A 14449-nucleotide genomic window follows, 5' to 3' on the forward strand; every position below is an offset into this window, starting at 1 on the left:
TTAAATACAGATCCACTTCCTGGTGTGAAAGGACTTTGCAGCTGGAATTAAAGTTATTAATGAGCTTACCTTAAAATAGAGAGGCTAACCTGGATTATCTGGATGAACGCTGCATAATCACAGGAGCCCTTGAAATCAGAAAAGTCAGTGGGGAGATGAATCGGAAGGGAAGGCCAGGGAGATGCAAACCTTGAGAAGAATTTGAGTCTCCATTGCGGGCTTCAAGATGGGGGAAGGAGACTGTGAACCAAAGGGTGCAGGAAGCCTGTAGAAGGTGGAAATAGCTGACAAAGGAACAGGAAACTCAACCCTACCACTCCATGGAACTGAACTCTGCCCACCACCTGAATGAGCTTCAAAGTGGGTTTTTATCCCCAGATCCTTGAGAAAACCTTAATTTTCTGAATCACAAAGAACCAGCTCAGCCATGCTGTGCCTAGGCTTCTGACCTACTGGATGGCTGTGAATTTTAAGTCACTAAATGTGTGATAATTTGTTATAGCAGCAATAGAAAACTAATATGCCTACGGTGGGGTAAATAAGACCACAGCGTCTTAGACCCTCTTCCCACTCAACAGTGGATCTGTGTCTTCTTTCCTTGAATCCTGACTGGCCTGTGACTGCTTTGACTGTAAACAGCAGCAGAAGTGAAGCTGTGCCAGATCCAGGCTAAGCCTTTAAAAGCACTGGCAACTCCTACCTTGGTTTCACGAGCTGCCATGTAAGCAATTTGAATATGCCGAGACTGCCATGTTGTGAGCAAGCCCATGCTAGCCACGCGGAGAAGTTACGTGGTACATATGAAGGAAGTGGGTTCTAGAGAGATCCCTTCCCTGGGGTAACTTCTCATAACCATGGCATGATGTTGGGGGCACATCTCCAAACTTGAGACTGGCTTTGACTTAGAGGAAGTGAATAGTCCCCTTCATTTTGTGGCTTGATGTGAATGAAAAGTCCTTGAATTTTCAAAATGTATCCCCCCTTCCCTATACTACCAAGGAGACAGAGATCCCTAGAGAGCTCATATTTTGGCTTTAGAGCATCATGTTCAGAAGGCTTCTCTGGAAAGGCAACATTGTCATGAGTAGGACCAGATGCAAAAGGAGCTAATGAATGGATTAGGTAGATTTCCCCAAGGTTCTAAATACTTGCCCCCTAGGACAGGAATGTGTTGGAACACACAGAAGAGAGAATGCCTCAGCCCATAACGGTTTTCACACACTTATCTTATTGTTGCCCTCTCCCAGCCCCAACGTCCCTGAAATACCTAGTACCCCTGGTGGCTCAGTGGTAAAGATTCTGCCTGCAATGCAGGAGCCACAGGAGACACAGGTTCAATCCCTGGGTTGGGAAGATCCCTTGGAGGAGGGCATGGCAACCCACTCCAGTGTTTTTGCCTGGAGAATCCATGGACAGAGGAGCCTGGCGGGCTACAGTCCATGGACAGAGGAGCCTGGCGGGCTACAGTCCATGGACAGAGGAGCCTGGCAGGCTACAGTCCATGGGGTCACAAAGAGTCAGACATGACTGAAGTGATTTAGCACGCACGTATTGGCCCCTTAGCTGCCAGGTGTGATTGCTTAAGGCAGACCTTAAGAAGATCCCTAAGGGGGACCTTAGGAAGCAGGGGGGACATGACTGGACGGAGAGAGGAGCCAAGCCTTGTGCAGTTTAAAAGGGGGCTTCTCTGGGAGGATTACTGAGAGGTTTCCTAAGGCAGCTGGAGCAATACACATTTAAGCATGTCTTACTTTCTCTGGGGTTGAGCCTAGTTCTATTGTAATAAGCACTGAGGAAGGAACAGGGAACCAGGCATGTGTGTTGCTATGGGTCCATGAGCATCAACTGAGCCCCCAAGACTTCTCCCTCAGGGTCAGCTCTCCTGTCCAATTCAGTCCAAACTCAACCCAACCCAACAAGCTTACTGCCTTCCAGTGGCATTCATTGTATTAATAGCTTAACTATGCTGGCTTCCCTTGTAGCTCAGACGGTAAAGAATCTGCCTGCAGTGCAGGAGACCCAGGTTCCATCCCTGGGCCAGGAATATCCCTTGGAGAAGGAAATGGCAACCCACTCCAACATTCTTGCCTGGAAAATCCCATGGATAGAGGAGCCTGGTGGGCTGCAGTCCATGGACAGAGGAGCCTGGTGGGCTGCAGTCCATGGGATTGCAAAGAGTTGGGCAGGGCTGAGAGACTAACCCGTACCCATACCTGTACACTTCCCTGGTAGCTCAGCTGGTAACGAATCTGCCTGCAGTGCAGGAGACCCAGGTTCCAGCCCTGGGCCAGGAATATCTCCTGGAGAAAGAAATGGCAACCCACTCCAACATTCTTGCCTGGAAAATCCCATAGACAGAGGAGCCTGGTGGGCTGCAGTCCATGCGGTTGCAAAGAGCTGGGCAGGACTAAGCGACTAACCCGTACCCATACCTGTACACTTCCCTGGTAGCTCAGCTGGTAAAGAATCTGCCTGCAGCACAGGAGACCTTGGTTCGATTCCTCAGTTGGGAAGATCCCCTGGAGAAGGGATAGGCTACCCGCTCCAGTATTCATGGGCTTCCCTGGTGGCTCAGGTGGTAAAGAATCTGCCTACGGTCCATGGGGTTGCAGAGTTGGACACTACTGAGCGACAAAGTACACACATATCTTTTATTCTCAAACCCACCCACCTCTACCCGAACCAACCCAATGCCAAACCTGAGGGACTTAACTCACTTTACTGATGAGGAAACAGGGGGACCATTTGTCCAACATTCCACAGTGGGCAGAGTTAAGGCCAGGACACAGCACTGCTGGCTCCAAAGCCTGAGCAGACTGCCTGGTCCCTCCCCCTGCCCTGGAGATGGAGAGCCACTTCAAGTGTCTGTCGATGTTGTGGATTATAATTATTATTTGTCTTGGGTGAGAGTGGCTATGGGCAGTCAGCGTCTCCAGGGAAACCACGCTGAACATTTTCCTTCTCCTCCCCATCCCTCTTCACACCTGCTTCACAGCTCCCTTGCTTCCCAGGCATCCTGGGCCCTGCACCAGACTGGGTGACTCTGAGGAGTCTCTTCACTCTCAGGGCTTCAGTTTCTTCCCCCATGAATGGGATAGTGCTGAAGACTAGCAGAATGTCAAGTGGGAGATGGCTGGTAGATTCTCAATAAATGTTGATTTATTAAAAGAGCACAAGAAGGCTCTTTCCCACTTGCAGGGTTGAGGCTAGGGCAGGGGAAGCAGCTCCTCCATCATGAAGCTCTTTTCACTGCTTCTCACGAAGCCCACAGATCACCTGGGAAAGCATCTTTGATTCTGCTATTTCCCGGCCAGTTCACTTACTGTTCACTTCTGACTCACTCATCTTCCAGCCTTACAGCGCTGAGGGTCATCCTGTCCAGCCTCCGGGTTCTAGTGAGACCAATACCCGAGTCACCAAGGACAGGGAGGCACCGTCCTCAGCAGGTAAATCGCCAGGGATTCCCTGCGTTCCTTTGCTGGGAGGTCTTTATCAAGTCTTCCTCTCTTTGGGACTCAATTTCCCCCTCTGAAAAATGATGTGGTTGCTCCTTTTAATTCTCATGTCCCACATGTCCCTGTGGTTCTTCTGGAGCACCACCAGACTAGTGAATTGTTCTGCATGCAGGCTGAATCCTCTGGCCTTTCCCTTCAGTGGGAGGTGGGCTGAGTGGGACTCCTGCCCTGTCATGCCAGTGCTCCCTCGCCTGCACCCCAGCTGGCCGCCCTTGTGCTAGTTTGGCCTCTTGGAGCCTCACTTCCTTATCTCCTAAATGGGAATAATGATGTGCACGCTGCCCACCACCATAGATCAAGCCACAGAAGAGGAGTAAATCCTGTTGGTGACTGGTAAGCATGAGACATGGCTTCCCTGGTGGCTCAGACAGTAAAGAATCTGCCTGCAGTGCAGGAGACCTGGGTTCGATCCCTGGGTTGGGAAGATCCCCTGGAGGAGGGTATGACAACCCACTCCAGGATTCTTGCCTGGAGAATTCCCATGGACAGAGGAGCCTCGTGGGCTACAGTCCATGGGGTCGCAAAGAATTGGACACATCTTAGTGACTGAGCACAGCACAAGTATGAGAAACAGTTGATATTAACCAGTATTGTTGGGAGAAGGGTGGTGACGGGTAAGATTACGGGCGCTGGAGCCACTATCTCTGCGTCCCAAGGTGGCTCTCCTCTCTCAGCTGGGTACTTTAGCCAAACCATTATTCATATAATAAACGCTGGAGCCACTATCTCTGCGTCCCAAGGTGGCTCTCCTCTCTCAGCTGGGTACTTTAGCCAAGCCATTATTCACATAACAAACACGTATTGAGCACTTACTGTGTGCCGGGCCCTGTCCCAGACATTGAAGGTGCAGTCGTGAGCATGACAGATCCAGGGATGCCTCCCTGAAGGATGCAAACCCTGAGGCCCCCACCCCATAGAACCAGCCTTCCAAGACACATGGGCTGAGGCAGGTGTGGGAGGCCCAGAACTCAGCTCTGCCCTCCCCTCCCCTCAGGGCTTTCAAACTGCTCCACAGAGTTTGGGGACCATAACCAGGGGCTGAGGGGCTTGGGCCCCAGCCCGTGTGTCTTGGGTGCTGGGTTCTGCTTACTGTTATACTGAAGAAGCTCTGCAGCTATGAGAGGTCTGAGAAGTACTGCTTGAGTCCTACCCTCCTGGTATGCAGACTGGAGACCTGAAACCCCGAGGACTTGCCCAGAGCCACCCTCTGTCCTGGCTGAGTGCTCTTCCTACACCACACCCAGGCCTGCCTTTCTGACCTGCAACCTCCAACGCCAGCCTGTGAGTCTAGCTCCAGGTCAGCCAGGGCACCCCAGACCCTAACGGACACCTCTCCCTGCCAGCTCCACACCGTCAATTGATTAATAATGACATATTTTAGACGGTAGTACAAATTAATTTCTGAATCGCACCATTAGTGTATAATTAATTTCTTTGCTCTGGGAAATGAAGATATCCCTGACGAGCATGCTATCTCAATCTATAAAAGAGGAGAAACGCTGAACAGGCAACTCCATTAAGGCAAACATTGATCTTTCCCCAACCTATTTCTCCCTCTCTTGTGTGAGGACTCTTCCTCCCTTATCATCCTCCCACTTTTGGGGGGAGCAGCGTCCGTTTTCCTAAGGAGGGGTGGGGCCCCTTGGAGAGGGCTGCCTCTTGATAACTTCGGCGGTAATCAGAAGATCGTGTGTGCTTCCTGCAGCCAAATAATGTCTTTATCGGATCCTGTTAAGGACACGGTTGCTGTGGAAACACAAGCTCTCGACCCTCCGGGTTTGGATGTCAAACCTGGAACATGCATTTTCCTGTGAGCTTCTGGGGGCCCGGGAGTGCTGAGAGGAGAGAGGTGGCTGAGCTTGGATGTTGTGCTGCGGTCTTCCAAACCAGCCCCTCCTGATTTAGATGGTGGCTGCCTCCTTTAGAAAGTCCTCCAAGATTACCTCTTTTCCACGTGCCACCCGCTCTTCCCCTGCCCCCACTGTGCTTCACAGTAGCTTGTTTCCCAGGCAGCCTGGTTCTGGGGCTCCCACATCAGCCTCCTTCACGTACCTCTAGCACTGTCTGGGTTTGTCCTCTGCACTCTAACATCCAAGCTGTGTGACTCTAGGCGAATTACTTAGCCCTTCTCTGCCCCATTTCCCCATCTTTAAAGGGATGCTCGGTGTCCCACTTCTTAAGCTGGTTATGAGAATTTAATGAGATAATGAATGTAAAGTGCTCACACAGTGGCCTGGGGTGAGTGGTGATCAATGAGAGATATTACTATGCAAGTGGGGGCTGAGGGTCTGCCAGGGGCAGGAACAAAATTGGAATCAGATCTGATTTGGGTTCATGTCTCATTTCTGGCTGACCCTCTGTGTCTCTGGGCAAGTGGCAATCTCTCTGACCCTTGGCTGGTCTTTTAAATGGGGACGATGCTGACTGTACAGGCGGATGACTGTGCCTCTCATTTTGCTGGGACAGTCCTGGTTTGCACCTGTCACCTCGGCACACTATTCACAGTGGGCTAGTGGGGCCCAGAAGTTGCCTCATTAGCTCAGATTCCAGGCCCCCAGGGGCAACCTCGTGCAGGCCTCTGCTCTGAGGTCAGAGACAAAGGGCCTAAAGGCGAGACAAAGGCTGTTTGCCCCCTGCCTGGCTCCAAACACCAGCTCTGGTTGGGCCCCGTGGCCCCTCTGACCCAGCTAAGCTCCAATTAGTGCACTGGGAGAGAAGCCTGGTGGTGGCCTCCCAGCCACAGCTTCCTGGGGCTCCCTGCACACCACAGTCCATTCAGGTGCTGGCATCAGCCCTGACCTGGAGGGCCCAGTTGTGTCCAAGTCCCCGCCCTTCCCTCCAGCTCATTAGTGCCTTTTGGACTAAGGGCATTCAGATGCACGCAGCCCTGTGGCAGTCGTCCTCTGGCTGCCTGCAAATATGCCTTTTCTTAGGGCTGCGTGTGAGATGCTTCATGTCCAGAGGACCACATATCACCATTCAGAGCCTCAGGCTCCCGATGGGTAAAATGAGGAAACAATCGCTGGCTTGCTGGTTGTTGGATCAGACTTAACAATGCATGAAAAGGGGCTTTGAGTGCTCAAGAGCCCCGTGCTCCTGTGAGATGCAGTCCCACTGAGTGATTCCCGAAGCAGTTGCCTTGTGAAGCCAGCCCTGAGATTATGCTGGTTTCTTTTTAAACGCTGGGATTCTGTAATGAAGGTCAAGTCTCCATACGAACAACTAAACTCCACCCACTCCTGTGTGTGGGCAGAGAGGTCATTCTTGAGGTTCAGGAAGCTGAGGTAGCGGTCTTGGCTCTGCTCCGGGACTGCTGGGAGACCCTGGGCCGGTGACTCAGTCTCCCCTCTGCCTCTCTCAAGGTTCCTGCGAGTAGCTGGGCAAAGGCCAGGGTTGCCTGTGGGCACAGCCGAGACCAGCAAGGAACATAAGCAGGTACTCTTTCCCAATGCTGGGACCTGACCCTCTGCACCTCAGGCTCCTCTTCGGCCAAATGGCACTGAATAGCCACCCTGCAGGCTGTGAGGATTAGTAGCTATGACTAGAAGGCTGGGAAGCGCCGGGCTCACAGTAGGACTTGTAAAGTGTGGCTATGGCTGTTGTTGCTTTTCACACTGATAAGGTTAAAACACCACCCAAATGAGGGATGCCATTTTTATTTTACAATCAGCTGTGTGCACCCACTGATTGGTTGGTGCCCTGGTTTAGAAGCACAGAACTCCTGGGGGTCTAAACCCGGCTTTGCCCCTTAAGCACCCTCAACACGTCCCGCCTCCCTGGCCCCCGCTTGGCGGGAAGGGGTTTGGATTCAGGCGGTGAGGCCATGGAGACAAGGCAGGAGGGGAGCTCATAGTCAGCCCTTGGCCTCATGTTTCCTTCTGCAACCCGAGAATACTTTTCTCAGGCGACCGGCCCCAGATCCAGGACTAGGCAGGTAAGCTGAGCGAGTTGACTACCCTGTCGGTGAGTATTTTCTTTGTTGCTTGCAACTGGAACCAAGTTTCAGTTTCTGGGGGCAGTGGCTCTCTAGGAATTCTTGAGAGCCTGGGAATTTCCCCAGGAGATGCATTCAGCTCTCAGCACTGAGCTCTGATAGTTCTCAGGCTCTCACAGCTCCCCTCCCTGGGGGTCTAGGGTGAGAGGAGAAGGAGGCAGAACAGGCCTGTGACCTGTGGTCCACCCGAGGTGTGAGTGCAGGGGCCGGAACTAACCAGGTTGGTCACCGGGGGATTAAGGATGGGCGGGGGCTCCTCAGGGGTACTACTTGGGGGCAGGGCTAATTGAGAGGGGTCACAATCAGAGACTCTCAGGGATGGCCCCTCCTGGTTTCCAAACCTCTTTCCAGGAGAGCAAAATCCTGGAGCTGGGAGGCGGAGAGTAAGCTTGAGGGAAAGTGGCCCTAGAGGAACCGGGTCCCAGACCCCTGGGACAGCAGCCTTGGCAAGGAGGCAACCGGGTGAGCCAGCCTGATGCAGGGGGAGAGCCCAGGCTCTGGAGGGTGGTGGGGGCAGCGATAAGAATCCCCGCTCTTCTTAGAAAGTAGGCCTGCCCTTCTCAGTGGTGGGGCCTCAGGCAAGCACTCACCACTCTGCACTGCAGTCTCTGTGTCTGTAACCTGGGGCTAGTAGTAGCTGTGTCGTGGCACTGTGGCGAGTCGTAGATGGAATCACACGTGTACAATGCCTTACATGGTGCCCAGCACAGAACCAGCCCTGCCTATGTCTTTACCATGCCTGTCCAGTGTCATGTTGGCAGCTTGAAATCAGCCATGGTGGGAGTATTTACACCACGGAAGTTGGCAGACTCTACAAATCAGGGCATTTCCATCCCCTCCCTCTGACTGCAGGATGTTAAAACATCAGCATACCCCTGAACCAGAGAGTGGGAGGAGCTGTGCTGTATTTCCACCACCAGGTCATTTGCCAGGCAAACATCTGCTCATCTGGGCCCGGATGGAAATATACCCGGTGCCTGCATGGAACAAACAATTTCAAGTTTGACTGGTTTGTGTTGGGAGCCCTCTGAGGGTCTCAGGTCCATGGAATGATGGAGGTTTTCCAGGACCTTTCTCAGGTTTAGGGAGACTCCCCATTCCTAGTCCCAAGGCATTCTCACACAGCATTGGGCTAGCTGGAGGAAGCTGGGGTCGGCACTGTGTCTCTTTAACATTTGGAAAAACAAAAGCCTCAGAGGTCAGGTAATTTGCTTGACATCATTTAATCAATTTTTAAAAGCCACCACACAGTTGAAGAAAGTGTTCGTTTCCACCACCCCCAAATTTCCCCTTCTGCCTCTTCCTTGACATTTCTTTCCCCATGAAGTGGCTCACTCTGTGGCCAGAGTAGTGGCTTCTGTCCTCTTAGTTTAGTCTGATATAGAACTTTATGTAACTGGAATCGTACAATGTGTTCTCATCTATGTATCTCCTCTTTCCCAGCATCATGTCTGTGAGACTCACATGTGCCCGATGTCTATGGCAGTATTTAATTCATCTTCCCTACTATATACTATTCTACAAAGTACCCACTCTCTGTTCATGGATACATGACCTGTTTCCAGTTTTAGGCTATTGCATACGATTGCTTGGAACATACAAGGACATAGATTCTGGAGACTGTACGCACGCATTTCTGCTAGGTGTGTGCCTAGGAGTGACACTGCTGGGCATGGGCATTACTGGATGCAGTTTTGATGCAACAGATAGTGGTTGAGCCCTTTGGTGTGTGAGTTCCTGAATGAGACTCCTTGGACTAGATGAAACTCTTCTCTCAGAAAGTTCCCAGTCTGGTGGAGGGGGCGTATGTAGAGGGGTGGGGTGGAAAGCAGACACATTCAGCAAAAGCCAGCAGAGAGGAAAAAACAAGAACTCTGGGGGTTCCCAACGCAAGGGCCACCGTCTATGTGGAGATGTGTGTCAGGAAATGGGCAATTCTGGAGGAAGGGGAGTTGGAAGGCTTGGGAAAATTTTACCCCACAGAGATGGGGGGCTGGCTTCCAGGCAGGGGACTTGAAGGGAAAGGTGTGGAGGCAGGTAAACAGCGAACTTGGAGAAAATGGATTGTTCTCCTCTGGCTGGGAAGCTGGGTCTGGGTGGAGCACAGTGGTTACCAGTTAGGGTCTGATCACTGATCACGAAGGCTTAAGAGTTTGGGCTTTGGGAAACCACTGAAAGCCTCCCACAGGGCAGCCTGTGGGGGAGGGACTATGTGTGTGGGGGGGTTATGTCTGTGTGGGGAATGCCAAATTCAGGGATGGACACTAACAAAGTGTGAATGGGAATGGAGGAAGTGGGGAGAGGAGAAGTAAGAGTGATTGGAGGGAGGCCTGCACAGTGAGCTGATTCTTTTGGATGGACTGGGGTGGGGGTAGGGTGAGGGTGGGGGTGGGGGTGGGGGGTGGGCAGCTTGCATTTAGAATCAGGAAGCTGGCCCAAGTCCCAGCTCCTCCTCCCCCTTTTGGGGTGATCCTGGGTGAGTCCCTCCCTCCCTGGCCTCAGGTCTCCATCTATTACAGAAGGTGGCACTGGCTGATCCCCGAGGCCTGGGCTCCTGGAGCCCCTACCCCAGGCCTCCTTCGGAGGGTGGGCTGTGGGATGATTAAAGAGGGATGATGGATGGGAGAAGCCTGGAGGAGCCCAGAGCACCAGACAAGTGTGAGGGGAAATTAGTGGCCACCGTTTTATTTAGCACGTGGTCTGGCAGCCTGGCGATTTATTACAGGCATTATTATTAATGACAGGAATAATGACGCTGACAATACCATCTACCGCTTTGTACCAGGCTTTTGTTTTCATTGGAAATGCACTCCCTCCGTGATCCTCACCCCTCCTTGTGGGTCCTGATGCGCAAACGGGTAAACCGAGGCATAGACTGCTATGTGACTGATTAGCCAAGGCCAGGGTGTCAGTCAGGGAGGGAGCCCAGCTCTGTCCATTCTCTGCCCAGGGTTTTCACTCCCAAACCAGCTATCTGCTCTCTCTGTCTCATGTAATTCCAGTCCCGTAGTCCTTTCCTGTGAGTTCCCGTCAGCGGCTGGGCTTAATCTAAGTGAGCCCTGGACGGCACAGTTGACAGGCGTGGGCTAAAGCCATCTTCTCCACCTTCTGGCAGTGTGGCCTTGGGCAAGTTGTGTCCACCCATCCGCAGGCCTCAGTTTTCCCATCTGCCACACCAAGACACCTAATCCTGGCGGAGTCATAGTGAGGGTTAAGAACTTTGGTGGAAGTACCAGCTCGGAGGGCTGGACATTTTCTAGGCTCCTGAATCTCTCTACCCGTGCATCTCTCCCTCAGGTCAGAACTCAGCACGTAGTGGTGGAGGATTGTTTTTTCACTTGAACTGGGATGAAAAGTCAGCCATGGCCTCCGGTGACAATTTTCCAAAAGCTCCCTTTGCATGTGCAAACAAGAGAAGCAAGCAAGTGTGTGTGTGTGTGTGTGTGTGTGTGTACTGTCTGGCCAAGGTCAGTAGAAATCTTATTCTATGTGAAAGGTCCCCATGTGACAACAGAATGACAGTCGGCCCATGTTGGGGGCCCTGGCCTGCCCCTGACTGCCTGTCACAAGCTGTGATGAGGATAGCAAAGGCTGGCTCTCTCCTCCACACACCCTCAGTCCCCCGCCTGCATGTTGAGGCACCAGGGTCTCCTTGGGTCTCTAGGAAGAAGTAGGAGGCAAGGCCCCACAGTGGTACCTGCTCAGACTCAACCCCCTGGCTGCCCAGCTGAGCCAGGGAGAACCACAGATATGCTCCCAGCCTCTGCTCCCCAATCTCCTGTCCTCCCATCCTTTTTCTGCCCTGAGCTTGGCTGGTTAGGGTGCCTGTCCCTGCTTACAGCCCTCTCATGACAACCTCCCCGTAGGCCCTGGCAGCCTCTCAACACACGCACTTCCTCTCTCCCTTCGTGCTCTGTGCACCAGCCACTGGCTTGGGAGGGCCTCAGTGGTTCCATGTTCCTTTCCGCCATGGGGCCTTTTATATGTTGTTCCCTCTGCCTGGAATGGGGGCTTCCCTGATAGCTCAGTTGGTAAAGAATCCACCTGCAATGCTGGAGACCCTGGTTTGATTCCTGGGTTGGGAAGACCCCCTGCAGAATGGATAGGTTACCCACTCCAATATTCTCAGGCTTCCCTTGTGGCTCAGCTGGTAAAGAATCCGCCTGCAGTGTGGGAGACCTCAGTTTGATCCCTGAGTTGGGAAGATTCCCTGGAGAAGGGAAAGGCTACCCAATCCAATATTCTGGCCTAGAGAATTCTATGGACAGTCCATTGGGTCACAAAGAGTCGGACACGACTGAGCGACTTTCACTTTCTGCCTGGAATGCCTTTCCCTTCTCGCCTAATTTCATCTGCTTACCTCTGATTGTTTTTGTTTAGTCATAAGTTGTATCTGACTCTTTGCAACCCCATGGACTTTGCAACTGCACCAGGCTCCTTTGCCCACGGGATTTCCCAGCCAAGAACACTGGAGCAGGTTGTCATTTCCTTCTCCAGAGGATCTTCCTGACTTGGGGATCAGACTTGTGTCTCCTGCATTGGCAGGTGGGTTCTTTACTACCAAGCCACCAGGGAAGCCCTTGATTTTTTATATCTCATCACAAACGTCACTTCTTCTGGCAAACTTTCTCCCCAGCCACGTCCAAAGGTTGAAACATTTCCTGTTCTTAGAGCTCTTGTACTTCTTTAGAGCCCTTGTCCAAATTTGTACATATCTGTTTATTTATTTAGTGATCATTTTTCTAGTTCCTGTCTCCCCCTAGAGTGTCAGCTCCAGGAGACATTACTATCTGCTCACTGTTGAATGTCTGGCATCCAGCACAGTGCCCAGCACCAAGCAGGGATCCATTTGGTCAACTGGTGTGTGAGTCAATGAATGAATCTCTTCAGCTTCCAAATCAGAGCATAATGAGGTGATATTGGTGCCAAAATCTCACTTATTAGAACCAGAAAGTCACAGTGTTTGGTGCCACCTGGTTCCACTCCCTTCCTGGGGACAGGATCCCTGCTCACAGGTGTCAATCTCTTTTTACCTACTTCCAAAGACAGGAGTTTCACTCCCTTGAAGGGGAACAGAGGAAGGCGGTAGAGGTCCTGCGTTGTTACTGCATCAGTCCGTGAGGTCCAGAAATCCCTAGAGTCTCTCCTGTCCTTTAGGCTGGACAATTGGGACCTGCTGTCCAAGAAGACTGTGCAGCTCGCATCCTGGCTGACCTGAGATGGACACAAGATTCCATGAGTCCATCTCCAAGCTCAACAGAACAGAGGATGCTGGGACCCCACTTGGACTCGCTCTTCCCTCCATGCCCTCTTCTTAATCCCTATTCATCGTTCAGGGCTGGTTCAGGCCTTGCTTCTTCCAGGAAGCCCACAGGGCCTTCTCTCTCCTGTGACAGTGTGGAGCTCTACACCAAGGTCATATGTATACAGCCTCATACCAAGGCCACAGGACAAAAGCCTCCAGAACTGATTGAGCCCCATAGCAACTGTTGCCATGAGCCCCCATCCTCTGACCTAAACTGGCCATTTTCTGACTCTCATATTAATATGGTAAAATATCCACCCTATAACATCCTAACCAATCACCTAATGCCACCCTTCCAGTAGGAATTTTCTTTGTCGTAAGGCTATAAAAATTGGCTACTAGTTCATGAAAGGGATCAGCTCTCCTTTGAGCCAGATCTCTGTTCTAACAGCGTCTCTTGCTCTAATAAACTCTATTCTCCTTTCATTCTGCCTCATGTCTGGAAATTCTTTTCCAACCCAGGCGTGGACCACGACACTGAGCAAGCTGGGGTTCTCCCTATGCCTTATGAGAATGAAAGAATCAGAAGAAAGTGTAACCCCTTGTTTCATATATAGATTTTTGGGTGACCAGACAGGGGAAGTAATCTGCCAAAGTCACAAAACTGCTGATTTGGGACAACGAGGCAAATTTTAAAATTTTGTGGTTATTAAAGTTTCATTCTGTTAGTTTTTTTCTAACTGTCTTTGAGGATGAGGGAAAATGAACAACCTCAGGAAATGTGGTCATAGACATCAAAAACCTTTTTAAAAAGAATGTATCCTTTCAGGCCTAAGGATGCAATTTGAAATGGGTGCAAAGATTTATGTACCAGGATGCTCATCACAGCCTTGTTTATGAGGGCGAAAAACTGAAAATAGCTTAAAGGTCCGACAGAGAGATTGGTTAAATAAATTATGGTGCATTCATGTGATGGAATACCATACAGCCATTAAAAATGATGGCCCAGTAAAAGAATATTTAACGACATGGGGAAATGTTCACAAGATACTGTTAAGGACAGGAGAAAAAAAAAAAAAGCAGGTTGCAAAACAGCAAGCTCCATATGCCTCTGACTTTGCTAAAACAATTATTAAAAAAGAAAGCCCAGGGCCCCTGAGGTTATTTATGATATTGTTTCGCTGCCTCCAAGACACCAGCCTCATTAATTCCTATTTCAGTGTGGGCTCAGCGGAAAGCATGCGCATTTAGTGTCTGGAGGTCTGATGTTGAATCTAGTCTAGGCTATTTCTTCACCGGGTGACCTTGGAGCTGCAGGCCTCATTTTTCCTCATCTATAAAATGGGGATAAGAGTCCTCCATTGGAATGATGTGGAAAGTATTTCAAAGACAGTGTGTGTGTGTGTGTGTGTGTGTGTGTGTGTGAAAGGCCTTGGTAAACCGTACGGAGCTGGATTGATATTGAGAATAATGGTACATTATTCCCTAATTACCCTGGAGAAGGAAATGGCAACCCGCTCCAGTATTCGTGCATGGAAAATCCCATGGACAGAGGAGCCTGGCAGGCTACAGTTCATGGGGTCACAAAGAGTCGGACATGACTGAGTGACTGAACACACATTCCCTAATTAAACTGAGGACTCCACGAAGGCCACACGAGGTAGCATTCTTCCCTGTCACTCGGCAGCCACCACA

General features: G+C 51.1%; 1 protein-coding gene across 1 annotated transcript in view; it reads left to right on the top strand.

Moving 5' to 3' along the window:
* The window catches only part of LOC132344141 (uncharacterized), a 38861-nt gene extending 25621 nt beyond the window's left edge, over positions 1–13240 (top strand). Inside the window, exons 3-4 of the mRNA XM_059882670.1 lie at positions 3353–3446; positions 12667–13240. Coding sequence (XP_059738653.1) covers positions 3353–3446; positions 12667–13116 — 544 coding nt within the window. The 3' untranslated portion in view covers positions 13117–13240. The remainder of the gene's footprint in view (positions 1–3352; positions 3447–12666) is intronic.
* Positions 13241–14449: the final 1209 nt, after the last annotated feature.

The sequence above is a fragment of the Bos taurus genome, chromosome 28 (genome assembly GCF_002263795.3).
Source record: "Bos taurus isolate L1 Dominette 01449 registration number 42190680 breed Hereford chromosome 28, ARS-UCD2.0, whole genome shotgun sequence".
NCBI lineage: Eukaryota > Metazoa > Chordata > Mammalia > Artiodactyla > Bovidae > Bos > Bos taurus.